Here is a 26,494-nt window from a genome sequence, read left to right on the forward strand (position 1 = left end):
AATATTATATATTTAAAAAAAATGTAAATTTTTATATTAACCCCTCCCTAAGCTTAACATGATGCATTGACCTCGATGCTCAGAGAGGAATGAACCACTCACTAAAGTATATAAAAGAAAAAAGGGTGTAGCTAGGAACGAATGCACCTGATAAGTTTGCAGAAATTTCAGATTTTAATAAAGATGTTGGCAAAAATTTTGAATTTCAGCCACTTTGAAGATCCTCAGATTTTCCCCAAGTTTGCTTGGAACTGCAGCCATCTCTTTATTAAATGCATAAAAAACTAAAAACTACTCATCGGGTTACCTCCCAAAAAGTCGCCCATTTTTAAAGTCGTTGGCTCGACTTTGCTAAACTAGATTTGTTAACTGGTGTGGTTGGGAATTGTCTGAAGCTCAAGTCGTTTCCTTGTTACTCAAAATCCATTTAGATATGAAAAAAATTGGTAGATCTAGAACTTGCTCAACACAGAAAAATTTCTAGTCTTTATCAGATGAGCCCTTCTTCTAATTTGTAAATTTCTTTCTTTTTCTGATCCTATTTTTTCAGCAATCTCATCATTATCTTTAGTTTTTTCCTTTTCAGATTCTTCTTAGCAGAAACTTTTACTTTCTCTTGTCCTCTTTCCATAACTCTTATTTCCTTCCTCTACAGGCTTTTCTTTTTCTGCCAACTCCTTCAGTAGAAATAAGATGCTCCTTCACCTCTTCAGATTTATCTACTTCTATCAACTTCTTTTCATCAACCATTTTCTCTTCTTCTTCCCCAAGCTTTTCATTTTCCAACTCTTTTGATGTGTTAGATGATTTTCTATCTAAAAAAATTTCTTGCACAGAAAATTAGAAAACACAAAGCACTGCTCCGACAGAGGATTGCTAGTACCCAGATAATTAATAGAAAATTTTTCAGTTGGAAAATCATTATCATTTATTTTAAAATTAACCACTTGATCATCAAACTCCATCGGGATTATGCTATTAAAAACATATATTTTTGTTTTTGTAGTTTTCATGAATGGCCTGCCCAAAATAACATATTTTGTATCTGATATGTCCAAATTACCAATGTCCATAATATAAAAATCAGTGGGAAAGATGAAATCATTCACTTGGACAAGAACATACTCCAACACACCTTTTAGGTGTAGCGTCGAGTGGCCAGCCAACTGGAGAATAGTCCCGTTTTTTTAAAGTACCCAATTTTAATTTTTGAAATACAGAATACGGAAGGACGTTAACTGAAGCTCTCAGTTCAAGCATGGCTTTTCGAAAATAAAGGTCACCCAATTTACAAGGAATCAAGAAAACTCCTGGATCCTTGCACTTTGGAGGTAAACCCTTTTACAAAATAGTTGAAATGTTTTCACCAGCTTTTAATGTTTCGTTAGTTTAAAATTTTTCTTTCAAACACATAATTCCTTTAAAAATTTGCATAACGAGGGATGTGTTTTATAACATCTAAAAGTGGAATATTTACCTCCACCTTACGAAATATTTCCATGATGTCTTGATCCTCTAGCCCGCGCTTCGTACTCTTTAGTCGAGATGAAATGGTGGTAAGGGCTTGTACTCCTTCAGATTCGGCTTCACTGGTTTTGGAGTTGATTTTTCTTCCATATTTTCAACTTCTCTGTCACCCAAAACTTCTTCAGATTCTTCATCCTCTTTTTTCTGGTTAAGATTTACTTGGGTCTTCATAACTCTTCCCACTTCTCAAGGAAATAACACTCATATTATGCTTTGGATTGTTCTCAATGTGCCCCCAGAAGTGGCAAGTTGAGATACCTATTGTTCCAGATTCTTAATACTAGCTTTGGTTTTGTTCTGGAATACTTGGGTGCACGTGGAAAGACTCTTTACAATATCTTCTATGGCCATACTAGAATTACTGGCTTACCGATTTAAGGTTGGTTATGAAAATTTGGACTTTGATAATTTTGTTGTTGGTGATTCTGAAAGTTCTGCTGAAAATTTGGCTGTCGAAAATTTCGTTCTAGAAATCATGATGGATTCTGATACTGCTGTCGTTGCTGAAAATTGTTCTGATAATTCTGCTAATAGCCTCCCACATCTTTTACTGCATCCGTGTTTTCTTACAATAATGGGCACATGTTAGTGGGATGGTCAGTTTTCAAGGAAATCCCACATTGCTTATTTGCAACTTCTTTTTCTTTGGTCGGTAGCAACACTGCTTTCGTGAGTTCAGAAATCTAGGTTTCAAGGTAAGCATTGTTGATTTCTTTTACTCCTCTTGGCTGATCCGGATATCATTCTTCTTTAGTTGCTGAATGCTTTCACTCTATCTCCAGCTTCTTGATCTGCTCTCGGATTGCTGTTGGTGTCATATCACTTAGAGATCTGCCATTTGAAGCATTTTTTAAGCACCTATCCATGGGTGTCAGACCTTCATAGAAAAAGCTATAGAGCTCATAATCACTGGTTCCACAATTGGGGTAATGAGCCGGCAGCTTTTTAAATATCTACCAATATGTATGGAAGGCTTCTCTTCTTCCTTGTTTAATACTAAGGATTTCTCTTCTGAGACTCAAAACTCGCATCTCTAGAAAATATTTCTCTAAAAATAATTATGTGAGTTCTGTCGAAGTGGTGATCGATCCAGATGGAAGCTCATACAACCATTCTTTTGTTAAATCTTAAAGTAAGAAGGGGAATCCCCTTAGCTTTATCTTGTCTTTAGTTATCACATGTGGCTTCATTCTTGAATAAACCACATGAAATTCCTTAAGGAATTTATGTGGGTCTTCGCTTTCCAAGTCTCTGAACGTAGGGAGAAGCTGTATTAGCCTAGATTTGAGCTCAAAATTCTAAGCTTCTGGAAAAGTAATACCAAGAGGTTGTTAATTGACCTCTTGGGTGGCCTACTCTCTGAGAGTCTTTTCTACTTCGTCTCCTACTTAACTCATGACAAATTTTGTGGAGTTAGGTTCTGAAGGTTCTGGGGTTTTAGATTTTACTAAGGGTGTTGGTGAGTATGTTTTATATGAGATTTTAGAAGGTGAAGATTAGGGTACCTTGTGGGGAAATGGGAAGGTCAGATGTGGTTCGTTCTGCAAGGGACTACCTTGTGGTGTGGTGATTTTTGGTAGTCCTGAAGAGGATGATGAACCAAATAAACTAGTTGATTGTTTTTTCTTTGCTGATGTTTTCTTCAGTTTCCTTGTAGACTTCTCATTTTCTAGATCAAAAACTAGAGGTGTACCTATACGAAAAGTTCTTGGCATAAAACTATTAGTAGCACCGTGTCCCCGACAACGGTGCCGATTTGTTAAACCGTTGTCGCATACGATTTAAACAAATAAATTATCATTGTTGGTTGCACCAAAGGATAACACAGGGAAGCAGGGTGGAATCCTTTGGGACATAACCTAATGGTCAATGCCTTTTTGCATAAGGCACACTCTAGTCATTAAAATAAAAAATAATAAAAGGGGTTTTTTTATTAATACTAAACTAAAATTGCAGTGAAATAACTAAATGAAATCAGTAATAAAAACGAATTCAGTTCTACTGCGACTTTCTTAATCATGCAATCAGCCCACATACGGTTATTCAGAATGCGTTTTACCTATGCCGGTACTGAGAAAAACTAACAAGCTCTAGTATAATCTCTTTTACCTAGTTATATTATCAAGGACAAACTCTTTAGTTAATCCTAACTTTTTAATGTCTTATTAAACAAGCTCTTAATTAAGATCAGAAAAGTTGCATTAAGATCTGTGTAAAATTCTCAGCAATACCCAATACTTCTCACAAGCTCGGAAGCGTAAAAGTATGAAATTTCAATTTATATCATAGTTAAATCCCTAACACGAAACTAATATGATACTTCTTACTTTGTTTTCCAGTTGACAAGAACAATTAAAGATTCTATTAACTGATTAAGTGCAATAATTAAACCCTAACTAGGTGATCATAATAACAAGAGTTAAAAATCAAATGTTCATTAAGTTCAAAACTAAAACAACTAGATAGAATCACACAATGAAAACCATATCCGATAACTGATCACATGAAAAGTATTAGTCTATTATAGAATTGAAAACTAGGGTTTTAGCCAGACATGGCTAAAAACGAATCTAAACTAATAAAAATATAAACTAACTAATTAATCTTGCTAAACTAAATGTAAGAGATGATTCACAACCTTCAAATCTTCAGAAAGTGCTGGAAAGTATCAAAAATTGCCTTAAGAAGGGTTTTTTTGTCGTCTGGAATCGTCTAACCCTCGAATCTGATCAGGAGGGTCGTATTTATATGCAAGCAAGAACCTTCCAGAACAAGTTAATAGAAAATGTAATCACAGATACCAAAATGTGATCGCAGATTTTGGTGATTTTCTCTAGAATTGTCAATTCATGAAGTATGATGCTATTTTCGACATATTTTGAGTTGCGTCAAATAAATACGATTGCAGATATAGAAATATGATCTTATATTTTGTGTTTTTTCTTCATAATGACTTTTTCGACCTTGCAAAACCTCGATCAACAAATGCGAACGCAAATGTCCAAAAATGCGATCGCAAATTTGGCTTTTCGGCATGTTTCGAATGCGATTCTTCAGTTTAAGCATTCTAAGTCATTGCTTAGCGTCCTTCTTCAGTTCCAACTCCATTTAGGCTCCAAATTTGCATCCAGCTGCTCCCAAAGTACCACTCCACTCGAATTATCTGAAAATGACACAAAATGCTAACAGGACAGGAATTCTGACAAAATACATGAGTTGAACATTATTGAAACTTATGACATGAAAATATACAAATTATAATGCTAAATGCTAATTAAAACTACCTTAAAAGATGCATAAAATGACATTTATCACAAACCCAAATAATTGCAACAACAAAATTGAATTCTTCAACTACACCTTTAAGCGTGCAAATAATTAGGTCTTATTCTGCAACAAAAGATATAGCCAGAGCAAGTGCATTGGACATAGCCGTTACATCTTTCATGTATTATGTAATAGAACATACCTCAAGGGTTGTCATGGAGTTTCTCCTTTAAGGGCATAATATGAGAGTGATATTCCTTGGCCATGAGAGTGGAAAGACAATTCCAAGTTTCGTGAGATAATGACATAATATGGGCTTTCAATGAGTTTAGTGTTGTTATTTGGGTCATGGATTGTTTTAATTTGTAGGTTTAGAACTAATATTGTTGTGGCTAAGAAGATTGTATTCGATTAAGGTCGAATGAAGTTGGGATCATTGGGGAAAAAATTGGATTTTATGAGTTTGGTATGAGTAGGATCATTTGAAGAAGACATCGTTGACCAGAAAGCGTTTAAGCCTTTTAGGGCTCGATACCATATAGTGTTATTGAGCAGTATATGACTACATACTTTTGATTAGATTACATGTTACTTAAATATGGTCGGTCAATTGATTTTAAAGGTCCTATCTAAAAAATAAAGATGGATCGTTATATTTTTTATACCTAAGAAAAATTCATTAATAATAAGATAAATTCAACACCTAATAGGCCATCGATTATTATATTAGTGAGTAGGATTAAGAATAGATAAACTATTCATTTACAAATAATCAACGACAAAACCGTAATAGACGCCACCTGATTCCAATGGATTGGCGAACAATTGATGATGTATTAGCAACAAATTTTTGATAAGTTAGCGACAAATTTGTGATAGAAAATAATTTTGGGCCCCTTAGGGTCTCAGGGGGCATTGAAGGATGAACAAAGTGAATACCTGTACAAGATCCAATTGTTTTGGAGGCCAATTCTTTTTCATTATATTATATATGTATATATATTCATTAATAAATAAAAAACTTATAATAACGATGATAAGAACATTTTTTTTATAGCTTGTCCATGTAAGGATGGTTATCTGATATTAGAACCAACCATGCCTTTAGCAATATAGATCCTATACGGTCGATTATCCCGCACCTTCCGAGGCCGGTTGTGGATTTAATACAAGTAGTAAAGAGAGAAAGTCAAGAAATTACAACAAAATGCAATACATAACTAGGACCTAATCTATTCCTTGATAGTTGATACTAGGAGTTAGGTGGTGTATGGTTAGCATAATCGTTAATCGTATTGTAAGAAAATGCTTGGAAACGTATAGAAATACATATGTAAAATTTTGATGAGAAACGTATGGAAATACATATACGTAAAATTTTGAAGAAAAAAATGTGTTGTATGTAAAGAAGGATAATTAGAAGCGTAACTATTCCCATGGGGTGTGGGAGCCATCAGCCATGGAAGACGCAAGCTTTGCTGTTAGAGTTTGAGCAGTTGTACATGCATACGCATGCAACTAACCAGAGTCATGAGTTTCGTCTCCAAACAACTTTCCCAAAACCCCATTCCCATCCAATTTAATGCACATCCAACTACACTCTCTTTGGTTCGTTGTCCTTCATTTACTCTCCCAACCCCCTTAAATTCACACACACTCACCCTCTTCATAGTTCATACCCATTCCCACTTTTCATCTTCTTCCAAATTCCCACCATGCCTCCAACCGGAGAACAAGATCTCCTGTCAACGGAGATTGTTAATCGTGGAGTCGAGTCGTCTGGTCCTGATGCCGGTTCCATCACTTTCTCTGTCAGGGTCCGTCGTCGGTTGCCGGATTTTGTCCAGTCTGTGAATCTCAAGTATGTCAAGCTTGGTTATCATTACCTAATTAACCATGCCATTTACTTGGCAACTGTTCCGGTGCTTATTCTCGTGTTTAGCGCTGAGATCGGGAGTCTCAGTAGGGAGGAGCTATGGCGGAAGCTCTCGGACAGCACCGCTGGGTATGATTTGGCTACTCTTCTTGCTTTTTTCGCTGTCTTCGTCTTCACTCTCTCGGTTTACTTCATGTCTCGACCTAGATCTATCTATCTAATTGATTTCGCTTGTTTCAAACCTACCGACGATTTGAAGGTTAGTTGAACTAGATTTTTTAGTATTTTTGTTATGTATGAATTGTATGAATGTTTTTATTGAAATTTTGCAGGTGACGAAGGAGGAATTCATCGATTTAGCTAGAAGATCTGGGAAATTCGATGAAGCTAGTCTCGAATTCCAGAAGAAAATACTCGAATCGTCGGGTATCGGCGATGAAACCTACGTTCCGAGAGCGATAATGTCGCCGGATAACATCTCCACCATGAAAGAAGGTAGGGCGGAGGCGTCGTTGGTGATCTTCGGAGCACTGGACGAGCTCTTTAAGAAGACACGTATCCGTCCGAAGGACGTCGGAGTACTAGTCGTAAACTGCAGCATCTTTAATCCAACGCCGTCGTTGTCTGCCATGATCATCAATCACTATAAAATGAGGGGAAACATTTTGAGTTTCAATTTGGGCGGGATGGGATGTAGTGCCGGAATTATCGCCGTGGATTTGGCGCGTGATATGCTTCAGGCGAACCCGAACAATGTCGCGGTGGTTGTGAGCACGGAGATGGTGGGATACAACTGGTATCCTGGAAAAGATCGGTCTATGCTAATCCCCAACTGTTACATCAGAATGGGTTGCTCCGCCCTTCTTCTTTCCAACCGCAGCCGTGACTACCGCCGTGCCAAATATAGACTTGAGCACATCGTTCGTACCCATAAAGGAGCTGATGATCGATATTTCAGGTACCCATTTCTCCATTTCTTCAAAAGTTAACATCTTCAAATCAAATTCATTTACTCATCGTTAATTACAGGAGTGTGTATCAAGAGGAAGACGAACAAAGGTTCAAAGGGCTAAAGATCAGCAAAGATCTGGTGGAGATAGGCGGCGACGCCCTCAAAACAAACATCACCACCTTGGGTCCGTTAGTGTTGCCGTTATCGGAGCAACTCCTTTTCTTCGCAACTCTCGTGAAGAGATACCTCTCCGGCACAAAACCAAAAGGTTCAACCACCGCTACATCCGTCACTCTCGACGGATCACAGAAGTCACCGCCTACCTCCTCCGGCACCAAGCCCTACATCCCCGACTACAAGCTCGCATTCGAGCACTTCTGCGTTCACGCCGCTAGCAAAACGGTGGTGAACGAGCTCCAACGTAACCTTGGGCTGAGCAACGCCAACGTGGAGCCCTCACGCGCCACCCTCCACCGTTTTGGGAACACATCAAGCAGCAGCATCTGGTATGAGCTAGCGTACCTTGAAGCAAAAGGAAGAGTGAAACGGGGCGACCGGGTTTGGCAACTTTCATTCGGGTCGGGTTTTAAGTGCAACAGTGCAGTTTGGAAAGCTGTTCGTCGTATAAAGAAGCCTACAAGCAATAACCCATGGCTTGATTGCCTAGACAGGTACCCTCTTGAAGAACTTTCTTAGAGTTGGCAGGATCGATCCCTAAAGTTTTATTTAATTACACCTGGGTACTTTTGATTTAATAAGAGGTTAAAAAAGCTTCTTGCAAAAACTTCTCAATTTCCTGTGTTTGTGTCAGGGTTTATTATTATTATTATTCTATAATGATGTTGTATTAACTTTTATTTGGATTTTGATTTAATGTAATCGATTTTAAAAGGAATTTCTTAAATTAAGTAATGTTGGTTGTAATTCCGTATTTAGCCGAAAAGGTTTTGTTTGTTGAAGATTTTGTTATTTGTAGCCGGTTGGTGAGCTTCTTTAACATGAAGTTGGTCAGAATTTGTTTTGGGTCGCTTTTATGCTGTCAATTTGGCTATATTTTTAGATTTAATTTTATTGCATATTTTACAGATTGGAAAATTTATGAGACATGATAATTTATGAGTACTTATTATATTGAACCATCTCCAGCTACTCAAATGGTTTTTTTTGAGAAAATGCACTCGATAAGGTTTGCCAAATATTATTTTACTAGGTGTGAGTCCCGTGTATTATACGGATTGATTTAAAAAAATATTAAACATTAAAGTGTAAATAAAAAATATTTTTGTAATATTTTTTAATGTAAAACTTTAAAATAAGAAATGAAAGAAATGTATTTATTACAATTTAATATCATATATATGATATTTCATACTTTATAAATATAAGTATATGATTTTAATTTTAAAAATTGAAACAAACCAAAAACTGACAAGTGGATAATATTTATTTCAAAAATACCACAAAATGACAAGTGTCAAAACTCATGAGAGATTGACATGTGGCAAAAAAAAACCTTAGTTTATTAAGAAGGATATTTTAGACATTCATTTTAAAATTATTATTAAGAAATTCTATGTAAATATGTAATGTATAAGAAGTTGGTTTTACACAAAAAAAAAAAATGGTTATTACATGACATAATTTGATAAAACGTTATAGGTTGATCCACACTTTTATATCGATCTAAAGATTTTACAAACCAAAAAAAATGTTAAATTATAAAAATAATGAATATATTAGATTTTAGGTTGATCCGATTTTTCTATCAATGCATGTTCGATTATTATAAATTGATTTTGACAGGGATTTTCAAGTGTTCTCTAATTATCCTTTAATAAAAATATTATATTTTCAACGATTCTTTACTTGTATTTTTCATAAAATATGTACTATTTTTTTTTTTTTCAAATAATGTAACAAGTCAAGGTAAAAATAGACCTTTTTGAGGAAAGAGTACACCTACATAAAAGAACTGAATCGAAAAAAGTCGATAGAGACCCTTCCCTTTTTACCATTTTAGATCAGATAAATTTAAGAAATGTTAAAAAATGGATAACAATATATATATATATATATATATATATATATATATATATATATATATATATATATATATATATATATATATATATATATATATATATATATATATATATATATATATATATATATATATATATATATATATATATATATAGATCCGGTAGAAATTTTTTTTGGTAGAAAGGTAAGAAGTCTTTTTTTACATATTTTTTTGACGAGCCAAAAAAATTAATCACTAGATGATTCATTTGTAAGATAATTCACAAGAAAAAATTTCCAAAAAAAACATCTTTATGATTCATTTTTAAGTAAATTAAAAAAAAAAAAAACTCACTTTTGTGACAATTTTAGTTAATAACAACAAAATCATTATATAAATGAATAATCGAGATGTTTTTTTGAGAATTTTTTCTTGTGAATCATCTTACAAATGAATCATCTAATGATTCATTTTGTTTATTCACGAAAAAAATATGTAGAAAAAAAACTTCTTACCTTCTTACCAAAAATTTCCTTCTTATTTGATCTTGACTCTCTCTCTCTCTCTCTCTCTCTCTCTCTCTCTATATATATATATATATATATATATATATATATATATATATATATATATATATATATATAGGGATGGCAAAAAGCCTCATACCCAATGGTGAATCCGAAACCCGCACCCGTTTTGACTGGGGAATCCCCAGGTTGACCGGGGATGGGGAATACCCAAATTAAAAAAGTGGGGATGGGGATGGGGATACCCTTAATCCCCGACCCTGGACCCGCCCCCGACATATATTAATATATAAAAATAATACAGAACATATATTTATAGTATAGTTTATAATACATAAAATTTGATCTAAGTAACTTAACTCATTAGTAATTACTTGGTTGAAATTATACCTTTGCTTTTTCTTTTATCTAATTTAAACTCATGTATATTGTGACATCCCCAATTTCACGGCCAGAAAAGACCGATTTGTTTATGCTTTGTTTTCAAAATCAGAGTGATCGTTTAAAGAAAACGGTTGCGGAATTTGTTCCCAAAACAAAATATGATAATAACTTATCAAAACATTTCTCAAAGAGAATTTATTTTCACTTAATAATAAAACCTCGGGATGTCATGTTCCGATACAGACATATAAGCATAAACAGAACTTACATTTAATTACACAATTGATTTATATCTCCTTTAAATCTCTCTGTGAAATATGTCTTCGTACTAATACCTGTGATACAAAGAAAACTGAGTGGGTCAGGCTTGGGAGCCTGGTGAGCATATAGGGTTTTCATCCCACAATGTTATATCATATATTTATAAAATATAGAACATTCAAACCTGCACAATTTCACCATATAAAGACAACTCTTAACCCACCCCATTGATCCTCACAATGACACGATCTAAACTCTCGCATCTAATATTTTTCCTCTTTACCTGATCCCTACTCATGGATCTAAAACTACCCGATCCATACCCACGGATCTAAAACTACCTGATCCATACTCACGGATCTAAAACTACCTCCTGATCTGATCCATACTCCCGGATCAATAATTGTACCCAATCCATACTCCCGGAATAGGGACAATTAACTATACCTTAATCCTGATCTGATCCATACTCCCGGATCTATAACTGTGCCCAATCCATACTCCCGGACTAGGGACAATTATCTTAATCTTAATCCATATCTGATCCATACTCCCGGATCTATAACTGTGCCCAATCCATACTCCCGGACTAGGGACAATTAACTTAGTCTTAATCCATACTCCCGGACTAATAGCAAGTTTATCTCTTTACCTGATCCATACTCACGGATCTAAAACTAACCTCTAAATCTGATCCCTACTCACGGATCTAAACTGACCTCTTGATTTGATCCCTACTCACGGATCTAAACTAACCTCTTGATCTAATCCATACTCGCTGAATAACTAGATCAACAACAACAACATCGGGGCCTCTCATCTGTTTATCACTCATCAACTGTCTCCCCATGTTCTACCCAACATATTAGTAGATAAAAATATATATTTTTATCCATAGTTTGAAACCTGTATAACATTCTCATTCAATACCTATTCCACATAACAGATGAGGCACACCCACATAACACGTATTTCATAGAGAATAAATCAGATCTATGAGATAGAAGAAAGTGAATATACATTCACACACATAACAACAAAACTATACACATAACACGTATTTCGTATAAAATACTTCATAATTATGCGTTAGAAGAAAGTAACCACACACTCACTTGATTAGAAGATGATCGGACAGCACTACGACTCGCAGAAGTAGTAATCCTCAGCAGATCTGGAAGATCTCTTCAAAAATCGAACTTCTCGCGAGCAGAGCTTCGACTCGGGAACCGCACTTCTCGGGATCTTCGGGGTCTCGGGACTTGCCTCGGGGCTAGAGTATAATACCGGGGCTTCGGGATAGCTTCGGCACGAAAAACGATGCAAAAGACTAGAGAGAAGAGAAGAAAATGAACAACAAAGAAGGCTGTCTTCGGATCCTTTATATAGAGGCTGGAGCCTCGGAGTACGCGGGGCGTACAGGCGTACGCAGCGCGTACGCGTCCGAAATCGTCATTGCATGCGTCATCCGAAGTGTCGACACTATGCTGAGTACGCGGTAGCGTAACCTCGTACGCGGGGCGTACTCCGGATCACACCGGTGACTCGGCTTCGGATAATGCTTCCGATTTTGAATTAAAAATAAATATAAAATGATTAATAAACTTCGGAAATTCATAACTTCTTCATACGAACTTCGTTTTCGACGTTCTTTATATCCACGCGAAGGTGAGACCATGCTCTACGACTTTCGTTTAGACTCCGTCGGCTAATTTTGACTTTATTTTTATTAATTATTTTTAATAGGCCGCGACATAAACTTTCGTTATAAATTCATAACTTCTTCGTTTGACGTCCGTTCTCGCCTAACTTTTTATCGCTTCGATACCAACAATGAGATCTTCGATTCTCATTTAGATTGATTCGGCTAAATACCGCTCTAACGTAAATTCACTTTTTACGTTGCATTGCGTCGTGCCGGTTCTGTCGCGAAACTTCGACGGGCCATAACTTCTTCGTTATAACTCGGATTTTGGCGTTCTTTATATGCACGGAAACCTTGTGACATATACTACAACTTGGTTAAGATTAATCCTTCTAGATAATCTTCCATCAAAAAGTCATTTTTGACGCTTATTGTTTCTAAATTGACTAGCCCTGATCTACGGGCGTTACATATATATATATATATATATATATATATATATATATATATATATATATATATATATATATATTTTTCTCTTTGGTTGATCTATTTTACCTTAAATATCAATCCGACAATTTTTTTTCTACTTGATTTTTCATGTATGTATTTAAATTTGGTAGAAAATTTATTTATATTTTTTATCCAATTTATGGGTACTTATATATTTTATAAAATCTTTAAATTTATGCTGGTAAAATTGAAATATATAGATTTTTCTTATGTAAAAATTTGCATGTTAAAAGAGAAAAAGAAATCCCCGTTTCCCCGTTGGGGATCCCCAGTCCCCGTTGGGGGTGGGGATGGAGGTTTATTTATTTTCCCCGATGGGGATGGGGATGAGGATGGGGATTGGAATGGGGATTGGGGGATGGGGATTGGGGTCCCCTGTGTTCCCCGCCCCCGTTGCCATCTCTCTCTCTCTCTCTCTCTCTCTCTCTATATATATATATATATATATATATATATATATATATACACACACACACACACACGAAAGTCCGTTATTTTTTGTTATCCATTTTTTAACATTTCTCAAATCATGATTTTTTTGGTTTCGTGGTCCTTTTGGACTAGTTTGTATGTGAAAATAGTTCCTTTAAAATTTGAAATGACTATAATACCCTTCAGGTATTTATTTTTCATTTTTTTTAATTTCTTTTTAAATCTAAGACAAAATTGCAAGAATGGTCCATGTGGTATGTCAAAACTAGCAAGTTTGGTCCAAAATGGGTTTGGCCTGCAAGGATGGTCCAATAGTTTCGTTTTGTTGCGAGTTTGGTCCAAAAATTTTAAAAAATTTTATAATGACAGATTTGCCCTTGGTATTTCCCCCTTTTCAATTTTTTTATTATAGAAATAAAAAAAGAAAAAGAAAAAAAGAAAGTCTCTCTCTCTCTCTCTCTCTCTCTCTCTCTCTCTCTTTTTCTCTCTCTGTGTGTGTGCTCTTGTATGTTCTTAACAAATCAAGACTCAACCTCGATTTCATGAACTAAATAACGAACTTCAAGAACTCAAGAATGATCTTCAAGCTGTAAACCTAGATGAAATTCACTTTTAAGATCGGAGTAGATGCGAGATCTTTCAAGATCGAACTATGTGTGTAACTCTTCTTATTCCTCTGGTGAACATTTTTCAGTGAGTGTAGAACACAACATATACATAAACAAACAATGGGTGTTATGCGTTCTTGATTTTGGATCTGAAATAAAACCCAAATCCAAAAGTTGAAGGTGAGTATGTTCTTGGTTCCAAATCTAAAATGAAGATGAAGAAGGGTAGATTTGAAACAAAAACCATACACAAAACCCTACCCGAAATGAAAACCCACCATCAATTCGAACGAAAGGTAGATCGACGAGAGCTCCGATGCGGCTGAGAAATCACGATGAAGTGCAAGGGGGTCCGTCAAGAACGACAACCCTCTGTGGGTTTACTCTTCGTCTTCGCTGGTCGGGAGAGGGAAGAAGTAATACGAATGGAAGTAGTCAAAATGGTGGTTTGGTGGTCAAACAGGACACGCGAAGGGATTCGATTTCCGGTGATCTCCTATTGGCTCTCCTCTCTTCGTTAGCGTCCACAAATCAAGGGGGAAAGGGAAACGATTGGATCGAAGGGAGAAGGAAGAAGAATGGAATCAGAACAGAGGTGTTTAGTTGAGGGAAAGAAATGGCGAAGTAGCAGCTGAGAGAAGCGGCGATCCTCAGGGGGTGTTTTCCGATCGACAACAAGGAGGGGTGGAGAAGGGTTGTCGGTACACCTTGTTGTCACCAGTGATGTATAGAGAGAGAGAAAGAAAGAAAGAAAGAAAGAGAGAGAAAGAGAGAGAGAGAGAGAGAGAGAGAGAGAGAGAGAGTATTTTATTTTTGGTTTATTTTCAATTAATTTTTATTTGTTGGTAATAAAATAAAAATGAAATTTTAAATAATAAGGGGTAAAATCGTCTTTACAAAAAAGTTCAAACCAAATTGGACCAAACTCGCAAGAAAACGAAACTATTGGACCATCCTTGCAGGCCAAACCCATTTTGGACCAAACTTGCTAGTTTTGACATACCACAGAGACCATTCTTGCAATGTTGTCTAAATCTAATACTAATTTATTTATTTTAATAATTAATAAAATAAGAAGGCCTCTCTCTCTCTTTCTCTCTCTCCAAGAACCAACTTCTGTGTTTGTATCCATTTTTTTTTGCTTCAAACACATTAAATTGAAGAACTGCCCCAAATCGTTTCGTTAAGAGTTTAAGTCGTAGATTTTCTGCTTTTTCAAGCTTCAACAATGGTAGCCATGGGAGAAACTTCTCCTTTATGTGGGTATATGCATCAGAAAAGAACTCTGTATATTCTCCCTTTTCTGTTCAAAGCTTCAACCATGGAAGAAACAAAAAAATGCAGCTCGTACACCCATTCCCTTTTCTGTCAAAATCACACCAAATGAACTCAAGAAAATCAAGACCCACTACTCCCCCTTCTTGAGATCTAAAACTTACAACCCTTGGTGACGGAGATGCAAACGGCTCTTGGTGGTAGAGACGAATATGGTGGTTTTTCAAGGGTTTTCTGAAGGTGTCAAAACCGCAAGAGGGTTTTTGATGTTGATTTCTCTTGGTGGCGGAGATGAGATGTTGCTTATTGTAGCAGCAAAATCGAGACCCAGTTCTTAGACCCACTCGCTCTTTTATCAAAATCACACCAGATCATCCCAAGAAAATCGAGACATACCCTTCTGTGCGACCATCATTGATTTGAGTGTGTGGTTTTCATTTCTAGAACGATTTCAGGAGTATTCTTGAGTGTGTATGTGTTTATAAGAGTGTGTTTATGTGTTATTAAGTGTATGTGTGTGTGTTTTGAAGAACAAATCCATGAAAGTTAAAGTGTATGTTTATAATTGTGTTTGTGTTCTTGAGTTAGAGAGAGAGAGAGAGAGAAAAGGTGGGTCATTTTTTTGATTTGATTTAACATTTATATTTAAATAAGGGGAAAAAATATTTAAGTAAATGGAATAAACAAATTAAAAGGGCAAAGTAGTCTTTTCAAGTTTATCGGGGACCAATTCTACAATGAAACTAGCCCAAAAGGACCATGAAGCCAAAAAAATCGACGTTTGGACTAAACCTCAGAAAAATGCATACCATAGGGACCATTTTTGCAATTTTGTATATATATAAGACAAAATTGCAAGAATGGTCCCTATGGTTAGGTCGAAATTGCCACTTTGGGCCAAACAGGTTTGGACTAGCACTCATGGTCCAAAGGTTTTCATTTTCTTGCCACTTTGGTCCAATCTACTTTAATTTTTTTTGATAATGACCATTTTGCCCTTTGTTTCTACTTTTTCAGTTTTTATTTATTTATTCAAATACTTTTCTAATTAAAGTAAAAATAAAAAAGAATTTTTTTTCTCTCTTTCTTTCTCTCTCTCTCTCTCTCCCCATTAGAACCCGAAGCTCTCTACATCTACTCCGAGCATCTAAATCACCACCCTCCACTATTCTTTCTAGAACCACCACCTATAGCTACCATCACCCCCTCCTGTCACCAGCACCATCAGATTCCACCATTATAAAAGAATAAAAAATTAGAAATCATTTTTGTTTCTTGTTTTATCTTCTTGTAACAGAAAAGTTGATCAACTATGAATCATCAAATATTAAGCATTAATAACCAAAATCAAATTAGAAATCAGCAATCTATCTTTGAATGTTCATCGATTTTAAAGCACACAAAACATTCAAAATCATATTACAAAAGCACTAATCTATCCAAGAACATTCACAAATCAGTTTTCAAAACTAGATGCAAAAATCTGATGTTAAAGCAAGCCCTAGCACACACGATGCATCACCACCAAGAAACCCTAGCCGCCACGAACATCCCAGATCTATGCAAAAATCATATTTTCCATCCTCTATTTCAGTAAGCCAATAAACCTAGTTCCACGAAGCAGAAGGTACTGATTACAAAAGAAGATGAGAAGGTGGAGAAGATGATGAACAATACCTATATAGAGCTGGTACTAATTTTGAAGATCTGAACTGGAGAGTCACATACACCAGAGAAAACATACACACACACAATGTATTGAAGATCTGAACCAGAGGAAGCCGACATAAAAGACCGATAAAAACCACAACACAAAAACAAGCTTGAAACTTTGATTTTCGGGTGTATCTGAGGTCGAAGATGTTGGTGGTAATCAAACCACCGATCTGTTTTTCCCAGCGCTCTAGTCTTGTGGATGGTGGAGCTCGACGGAGATGTTTGGGCTAGGGGAGAGGACCGATGGGTGAGAAAGGAAAACGGTGGATTTGGGTTTTGAAGAAGATGAAAATGGTGGATTGAGTTCTTGGTATTGAAACAAAAGTTTCCATTTCTTTAGAGAGAGAGAAAGAGAGAGAGAGAGAGAGAGAGAGAGAGAGAGAGAGAGAGATAGAGAGAGAGAGAGAGATTTTCTTTTTTATTTTTCTTTTAATTATAAAAGGATTTGAATAAATAAAAAAATTGAAAAAGTAAAATCAAAGGGCAAAATGGTCATTATTAAAAATTTAAAGTAAATTTGACCAAAGTGGCAAGAAAATGAAAACCTTTGGACCATGAGTGCTAGTCCAAACCTGTTTGGCCCAAAGTGGCAATTTCGACCAAACCACAGGGACAATTCTTGCAATTTTGTCTATATATAATAAAAGAATAGTTTATTCTCCTTTTGACATGTGTCACCATACTATGCCTTATAATTAATGTATATTTTATTTTTCTTTTGTCACTTGTCATCCTATTATGTCTCATAATTAATGCATGCCATTTGTCAATCTATTGATTCTCCATTTCAAATTTTAAATTTTAAATTTCTCATTTTAGTTACATTAAATTAATAACATTAGAATAAAAACTAAAATAAAATTAATACAAATTATAAAGTGATATAATTTTACACATTTATTTAAATCAATTATTATAATTTTATATAACTAAAAAATCTCTTAATTAATAATTTATTTAAAATAAGTGATTAATAACTTTGACTTTTTACTATTAAAATTGAATTAATTTTGTAATCGTGATTCCTACGGGTTATAAACTAATATATATATATATATATATATATATATATATATATATATATATATATATATATATATAGAGAGAGAGAGAGAGAGAGAGAAAGAGAGATAGAGAGAGGTTCAAGTATTCTAACTAATTATAGTGCGAATATATTGTATGCTATGAGAATTACTAAGAGAATTAGTTAGTTAGCAATGCTAATATGTTCAACCTTACAAAAATATCGTCATTTTCATGCATTCTCGATAATTATTATTTATTTTTGTTCTTACACATCGTTTTTCACTCATTTTCATTTTGACAGAATACGATCCAATAAACATTCTGACAAACATTCTGACAAAAATGAGAATAATAATAATAAGTGTATAATAACCTTATAGACGATTTAATTAGTGAGAATATGTGTTAATGACAATAGTTATGTAATATTGAACGTATTGATATTATCAAACAAAATATTTTCTTTATTATTCTCATAGAATACGATGTCCGCACAGTAATTAGTTAGAATAGAATAACCTAAGAATATATATATATATATATATATATATATATATATATATATATATATATATATATATATGATAAAACTTAAAAAATGGCCCCTGTGGTTTTCAAAAATATCAAGTTTAGTCCCTAAGTTCAGAAAACCTTACATATGGTTCCTGTGGTTTCAAGACTTTTAACATTTGGTCTTTCCGGCTCACTCCGTTACTAATTAGCCGTTAAGTAAGGGGCATTTTTGTCATTTCACTACCAGGGACCATTTATGAGGTTTTGTATTACTTTTTTTAAATAAATAAATAAAATTTAATATGTAAGGGGTCCCACCCACCCACCCTCTCTCTCTCTCTCTCTCTCTCTCCATTCTTCTTCTTCCTCCAGAAAAAAATTCCCCTACTTCCCTTTTATCTGATCACGATTTTTTTAGACCTAATCTAACTCCAATCTTCATCTTCGTTGCAACAACTATCATAACTATTGGGGGTTGTCTTTGCTCATTTTTTGAAAGAGACAAAACCAGTTAATAACACTTCTACCGGATCGGAAGAACATATTCCTTCTTCCCAACAAAACCTAGCAACAGCGCTAGGTTGAGATTGAGAAAAACGGTGAGGTATCAAGTCCATGGTGGCAGATCGTCGGAAAAGATGATTTGGGTTCAGCCATTTCAAAATGATCAAATTCACATGATTGTAATCAGAATCATCTTCTTCTAAGATCAAATCCAGAAAAGATTGGCAATCCATAAAAGATGAACATTCATCTGAAATCTTATTACCATGGTGAACCAACGCAGGAAGCAAAAACAAGAAAACTTGACAAATTACTCAGAATAAATTCAAAGGCGAACTTGAATTCGAAGGCAACAACACATCATAGTGTGCAAACGACCACTGACTCGATTTACTGGGTTCACCGGGGCCCAATCTCGTCTTCATTGTTATCGAATCAAAAGCAAATACTAGAATCGTATGCAGAATGGTCAAACCTCAATGTGATGGACCCTGGTGAAAAGCGATACCATAGCCTTCGCTTTCAATCATCTTCTAATGGTCTTCGAATCCCTCAAGCTTATGTTGGGTTCGATGATCAACCAGCTACTGTTCATGGTTATCAGATCAAGTCTCACATGAATCAAATGGAGTCATTAACCCCAAAATCACCATCATTTGGTTCTTTAGCAAACTATAAAGCTCCGTATTCTTTAACGAAAGGCCTGCAAAACCAAACCCTGTTAGTGAACCAAACAAGAGAATGATATTGGGAGCTCTAAGACATCCTCAAACACGAGGAAGAGAATCAGAAAACGCAGCAAAGGAAGCATATGTAGAGCAAGAGAATTTGTTGAAGGTCATTTTGAGACAAGCATCAGAGTTGCAGTTCTTCGCTTGCATACAATAGGGAAGCGGGGGGGGGGGGGGGTTTCTGGAGGAAGAAGAAGAATGGGGAAGAAGAGAGAAAGGGGAGGAGACGAACTAAGAGAGAGAGAGAGAGAGAGAGAGGGAGGGGGGAGGGGACCCTTGCATATTAAAATTTATTTATTTATTTTAAAAAAATAATACATAACCTCATAAATGGTCCCTGGGTAGTGGAATGACAAAAATGTCACTTACTTAACGACTATTTGCTAACGGAGTGAGCCGAAAGGACCAAATCTTAAAAGTTTTGAAACCACAGGGACCATCTGTGAGGTGTTTTGAACTTAGAGACTAAACTTGATATTTTTGAAAACCACAAGGACCATTTTTGAAGTTTTGTCTATATATATATATATATATATATATATATATATATATATATATATATATATATATATATATATATATATATATATATATATATATATATATATATATATATATATATATATATATATATATATATATATATATATATATATATATATATATATATATATATATATATATATATATATATATATATATATATATATATATATGGAAAAGTGAATATATGACTATCTAGCATGTAAACTTAAATATAGAACCTCAAATACTATGTCGTTTTGACTTAAAACTACTTAGTATAGCTACAAATACTAAAATTTAAATAAAGCTATTCTCCTATTTTTACTCCCAGTAATATTGAATTATGATTGTTTCCTTTCATTTCTACTTTAACAAATTAGTTTACTATTTTTACTCACTTAAACATTGCTATTAAAACTTATTATTTACTAAATTTCTGTCATAATTCATATGGATACTTTTACAGCTATAAAATATATAAACAGTTAATCGATGTCATAAAGAAAAAAACCATAAGTCTTATGTCGTTTTTTTGTTCGTTGTTTGTTTATCCCATGAGGTTTTTTCTTATTTGATATAAATTATTAAAAAGTTTAATGTTAGATATGAAAAATAATATTAAAAGAAAATAGGCATCTGCAGAATTCTCCATGCCTTCCTATCTTCTCCTAATTTACATATGTGATTGCTGCAACCAATTTGCTTATAATTTTTTGAGTTCCACGTGTTTAAAGAATATGATTAAAAAGAAGGAATCTAAATTCGTTAAGGATGGAAATAAAGGAAACAATAATAATCCGAAATATCTAAGACTAAAAATAGGAAATTGTTTTATTTAAAATTTAAGATTTGTAATTAAACTACGTAGTTTTAAGTCTATACGATCTAGTAGTGGTAGTTCTAGTTCTATATCTAAGCTTATATACAACACAGCCACATATTTCCTTTGCCCATATATATATATATATATATATATATATATATATATATATATATATATATATATATATATATATATATATATATATATATATATATATATATATATATATATATATATAAGGGTTATTTGGAAAACAAAAACCCTAAAAAAACCCAAAATATCATAAAAATGCATAAAAATACTTAGAGATCAGAAAACTTTTTTTTTGAAATTTTTATGAAAAAATCACAGGTATTTTTATAAACTCGCTGGAAAAAAATTGTTTTTTTTTTGTTTTTTATTTTTCAAAAATTTGCTAGTGAAATTAAAGTAAAAGTAGCGATTTTTCTATATAAAAAGTCAAAAAAAAAAAAAAAGATTTGAGGTCTCTAAGTATTTTTTTTATGCATTTTTATGATTTTTAAGGTTTTTTGTTTTCTATAGAACCTAAACCTATATATATATATATATATATATATATATATATATATATATATATATATATATATATATATATATATATATATATAAGGGTATCATTTCAAAAATTTTGCCTAGACAAGATATGTCTTATTTGCAAGATGGAAGACCTCTTGATATGGTCTTCAACCCATTAGGAGTACCTTCCTGAATGAATGCAGGACAAATATTTGAATCTTCACTCGGGTTAGCTGGGGGAAAAGTTCAATAGAGAATCATAATTATGGGTTCTTCAAGGAACCAAATCTTTTTTTCAATTTCTAGAGCTTATTCTTTATCGAAAAAAAAATCTAAAAATATCTAAATTCATATATTAACATTGTGAATGTGAAAAATATTTTTCGGATTCACCGTGTGAATCCGGATTCACGTTGTGAATTTTCGAAGATTCACATTGTGAATTTGATGTAAAAAAATCGAATTTTATATTATTGGAAAAAGGATAAAAAATTATGAATTTCTGTATTTTTAGTTTTTTTTTTTTGATAAAAAATAAGTTCTAAATGTTGAAAAAAGGATTGGTTCCTTGGTTAATTATGGTTCTCTATTGAACCTCATATATATATATATATATATATATATATATATATATATATATATATATATATATATATATATATATATATAGGGTTAGGTTATTTTGTTTTCACTATCTATTGTGTGCATGTATGACTGATTCTGGACCAATCATTTTAGTTATTTTAAGAAAGTAATTAATGCATATTACATGTTGAAGATATAATAGGTATTAATTACATCTTCAACATTTAATAAGCATTAATTACTTTCTTAAAAATTGGTTCAGAATCAATCATACAGGCACACAATAGATAGTGAAAACATTTGAAATCTAATTCTATATATATATATATATATATATATATATATATATATATATATATATATATATATATATATATATATATATATAGTTAAGATTGGTTGAGAAGTCATAGTTTCCCAAAAACTAAAAATGGAGCGTTATATCAAAACTAATTCATTAAGGGCATGATGGTAATCTTATCGATTTCATTTAATATTTAATTTTTTGTATTATTCTACACATTAATAGAATTGTCTAAAAAAATTACATAATAAATAAAATTTTCGGATTTTTTTAAAAATAATATTCTTTTCCTTTTTTTTTTTTTTTTTAAGTGCAGATTTTTTAATTTTTTAGAGAAAACATGAATTTTTGAAAAAAAAGAAATCAGTTTTTTGTAGATTTTTTAAAAAATAGTATTTTTCAGTTTTTTTTTATAAAAATAGTATTTTTCAGTTTTTTTTAAAAAAGTGCAGATCTTTTAGTTTTTTATAGAAAACATGAATTTGTGAAAAAAAATTTGATTTTTTTTAAAAACTGCATTTTTTAAAAAACATTAAAAAATCAATAAAAAACTGAAATATTTAAAAAATATTATAACTTTTTAACCAAAAAAAAAATCAATATTTTTTGTACATTTGTGCATATTTTTACAAATGAATATTTGCATATTTCATATACTATAATATTTGTAAAAAATCATAAGAAAACTTATTTTATTTAGTAATCTATAAACACATTACAATAAGTATTTTATTCGATACAATATAAAATATAAAAATAAAAAAAATGCTACAAAATTTCAAAGCGTTTTTCTGTATTCGTGTCAATATTTCCATATTTTCTTCAATTTATCATTTTTCACCTCTTCAATATTCACCATAATTTCTTCCAAATCTACAATAAAAATAAAATGAAATTGATTGATGTAAAAACACTCACAAAATACCCATGTGATTTACATGTGAATCACATGTAATTCATATGTGAATTACATATGAATTACATGTGATTCACATGTAATTCATATATGAATAACATCTGATTTACATGTGAATAACATATGATTTACATGTGAATCACATGTAATTCAGATGTGAATAACATGTGATTTACATGTGAATCATATTTAATTCATATGTGAATTACATGTGATTCACATGTAAATCACATATGAATTACATGTGAATCACATGTAATTCATATGTGAATTACATGTGAATCACATATAATTCATATATGATTCACTTGTGCTTTAAATGTGATTTATATGTGATTTACATGTAAATCACATATAATTCGCATGTGAATCACATATAATTCACATGTGATTCACTTGTGATGTACATGTGAATCACATATAATTCATATGTGATTGACTAGTTGTGCCAATTGAACTATAGCTTACAGGTAAGATTAAGATATTCTTTTTACCATACTTTTGGATTTTTGTTTATGTTTCAATCAGCTCATGGAAGTTCTTCTCATAGGAGGGATGAACATGTTTTACTATGCTTTACCTACAAATACAACAGCCGAGTTAAAATTGTGAAAGAAATTGTAACTGGAAAGAAAACAAATAATCACATCATTTAGACTTAGTTTGTTATGCTTATGCATATGAATAACAAGACAAGATAGAACATATCAGGTACTCGAAAGACAATACATGGAATGACTCTAGCAAGCCTTTTATAAAGCAAAGACCTCAATCAATAAAATAATAATAATAATAATAATAATAATAATAATGATAAACACCTGAAACATTGGAGTAATTCCAGCAAGCATTCCAAAAGCTCTCACTAGGTCCCCTTAGAACCATATAGCCACCTTAATGCATCTCCTAAGTCCTAACTGTAGAAAAATTCTAAAAGAAGATTCAAACGTTGTCATTAATTAGCTTTTGTAAAACATAAAACATAAAAGTAAATAAACCTATATCGTAATAAAAATTTCAAAAGAGTATAAAAGCTAACAAAGTGTAACATTGTTAATACAAATCAATATTAAAAAATTAGGACTCCTACGAGTGCTAATTAACAAAAAAACAACATAATAAGCACTAAAGCATCTTGCTGTTTATGATCAGATCAAAGAAAGCTGAAGAGTATAACAACTAACAGGGAAATGGAGAGCTTAACATTGTATCTAGGTGAAGTATATAAAAATATTATAAATGACATAATATACAATTTTGTAGACAATTATGCTCCGATTAGAGATCAATTAGAGAAAAAAAATGAAAATCAATACCTTTAAAAATACTGGTAATATGTTGTCAAGAAAAAGGTAATACCATATCGAAAAATTAAAAGCAATGCATCATTAACGATCAGATTTGGACGGTTATTCTCTGAAATCCATAAACTTCATGCATCATCGCTGCTCACAGTAGATCAAATTGAGAGACACAAACAGTAAAAAAAAAAAAAAAAAAAAAATTTACTTCTAATAGTGTAGAGAAGAAGGTGGAGATATTTACATAGGTTTTCAGTTGAATTCATCGACAATCAACGATCTACTTCCGTCAATCTTCACCGACGAGCGATTAAGGCCACTTCAGATCTAATTCGGAGACAATGGTGGAAGAAGACAATTATGTGATCAAGGAGGTGTCAGACATTGAAGTGGAAGAAATCAAACATCAATTGGCATCGGTAGATCGGTGATTGTCTTTAGGAAATACGACTGATCTATGGAGAAATGGAAGAAATCAACGATCGATTGCAAAAAAAAGTCATGGAGATTTGAGAGAGGCGGACGACTATTGGAGGGCGGAGATAGGCGGACGACAGGAGAGTCAGTGAAGAATACGAGAGAAGTCGATTTCTGAATGGCCAGCGGTGGCTCCAGTAAGATAATTAATTCTATATCTCGATGGAATTGTAGAGGATCGGAGTCGGTGCCTTCAAAATCGGTCGGAGATGAGAGATCGATGAGGAGAAATAACTCCAGATTTGGACGATGCGGCTCTGATTTTAGGGGAAACAGACAAGCTTGATGAGCGAATCATTGGCGATGGAGGTTACGATAATCGAAACAGTAGATGATCCGGTGATGGAGAAGAAGCTGATGAGGGGAATCATCGGAGAAGAAGGTGACTGTGAGGATGAGGGCAGAACGTGAGAGAGAGAGAGAGAGAGAGAGAGAGAGAGAGAGGGGGATGCAATTTTAGTTTATCGGTATATTTAGGATATACTTTAATTAAATATGGATTTCCTATAATACCCCTGATCAAATTAATTAAGATACCCTTTCTTCTATTTTTTTTTTCTACTTATTTATAAAAACTTCACCTTACATCTTGATTTTTTTTTTTTATCTAACCTTCCACATTTAGTTTTTGGGTTCTCGAGTTCTCAAATAATCATCTCTCTCTCTCTCTCTCTCTCTCTCTCTCTCTATATATATATATATATATATATATATATATATATATATATATATATATATATATATATATATATATATATATATATATATATATTCCGTAGAATGTTATTGGTCTTCCAACCGGATCCCTATTATTTTTGCAGTTACATCATAAGGTTAGTAAAAAATTTATAACTCTTTCAAATATGGTCTTCATCAATATATAATATATAAATTACTCGTATATACATATTTTTAATTATATAAATTTGAAATAATTATAAAATATAAATAATTAAATATTAGTTGATTATTCAATTAACTAAAAATTATATGAATCAATCGTCTTTTACACTTAGATGGTATGCACTGTTTCTTTAATGTAAATATAACAACGTTCTTTTCGTATAAATCCTTATTGTACTTGTTACAAATATGTATAAATCATAATTAAATAATCTATAATCGTTAATGTAATTGTATTTGTCATTTGTAAAAACTTAAAATATGTACACCTATTGATTAGTACGTAATTCAAGCTAGAGGATGTAATGCGATTTTGGAGAAAGTTGATCAGAATCACATTCAG

At 32.9% G+C, this 26,494-nt stretch overlaps 1 protein-coding gene and 1 long non-coding RNA gene across 4 annotated transcripts; one reads left to right on the forward strand and one right to left on the reverse strand.

The window, feature by feature from the left end:
- The first annotated feature begins 6,456 nt into the window (after nt 1-6,456).
- On the forward strand, nt 6,457-8,546 carry LOC111880567 (3-ketoacyl-CoA synthase 10). The gene is made up of 3 exons (XM_023876998.3): nt 6,457-6,929; nt 7,003-7,628; nt 7,700-8,546. The coding sequence occupies exons 1-3, from the start codon at nt 6,510-6,512 to the stop codon at nt 8,316-8,318; spliced, it is 1,665 nt and encodes a 554-aa protein (XP_023732766.1). The 5' UTR covers nt 6,457-6,509; the 3' UTR covers nt 8,319-8,546.
- Nucleotides 8,547-23,232: 14,686 nt separating this feature from the next.
- LOC111880573 (uncharacterized) lies at nt 23,233-25,708 on the reverse strand. Of its 3 annotated transcripts, XR_002846520.3 has the most exons (5): nt 25,016-25,706; nt 24,830-24,915; nt 24,292-24,400; nt 23,970-24,050; nt 23,233-23,427 (listed from the first exon to the last, which is right to left on the reverse strand). It is a non-coding gene; the product is annotated as an uncharacterized LOC111880573 (long non-coding RNA). The 3 variants fall into 3 exon arrangements; XR_006192585.2 differs by having other exon boundaries at nt 24,292-24,915; nt 25,016-25,708; XR_006192584.2 differs by having other exon boundaries at nt 24,292-25,707.
- Between the last annotated feature and the right edge of the window lie 786 nt (nt 25,709-26,494).

Source organism: Lactuca sativa, chromosome 5, assembly GCF_002870075.4.
Source record: "Lactuca sativa cultivar Salinas chromosome 5, Lsat_Salinas_v11, whole genome shotgun sequence".
Taxonomy (NCBI): Eukaryota; Viridiplantae; Streptophyta; class Magnoliopsida; order Asterales; family Asteraceae; genus Lactuca; species Lactuca sativa.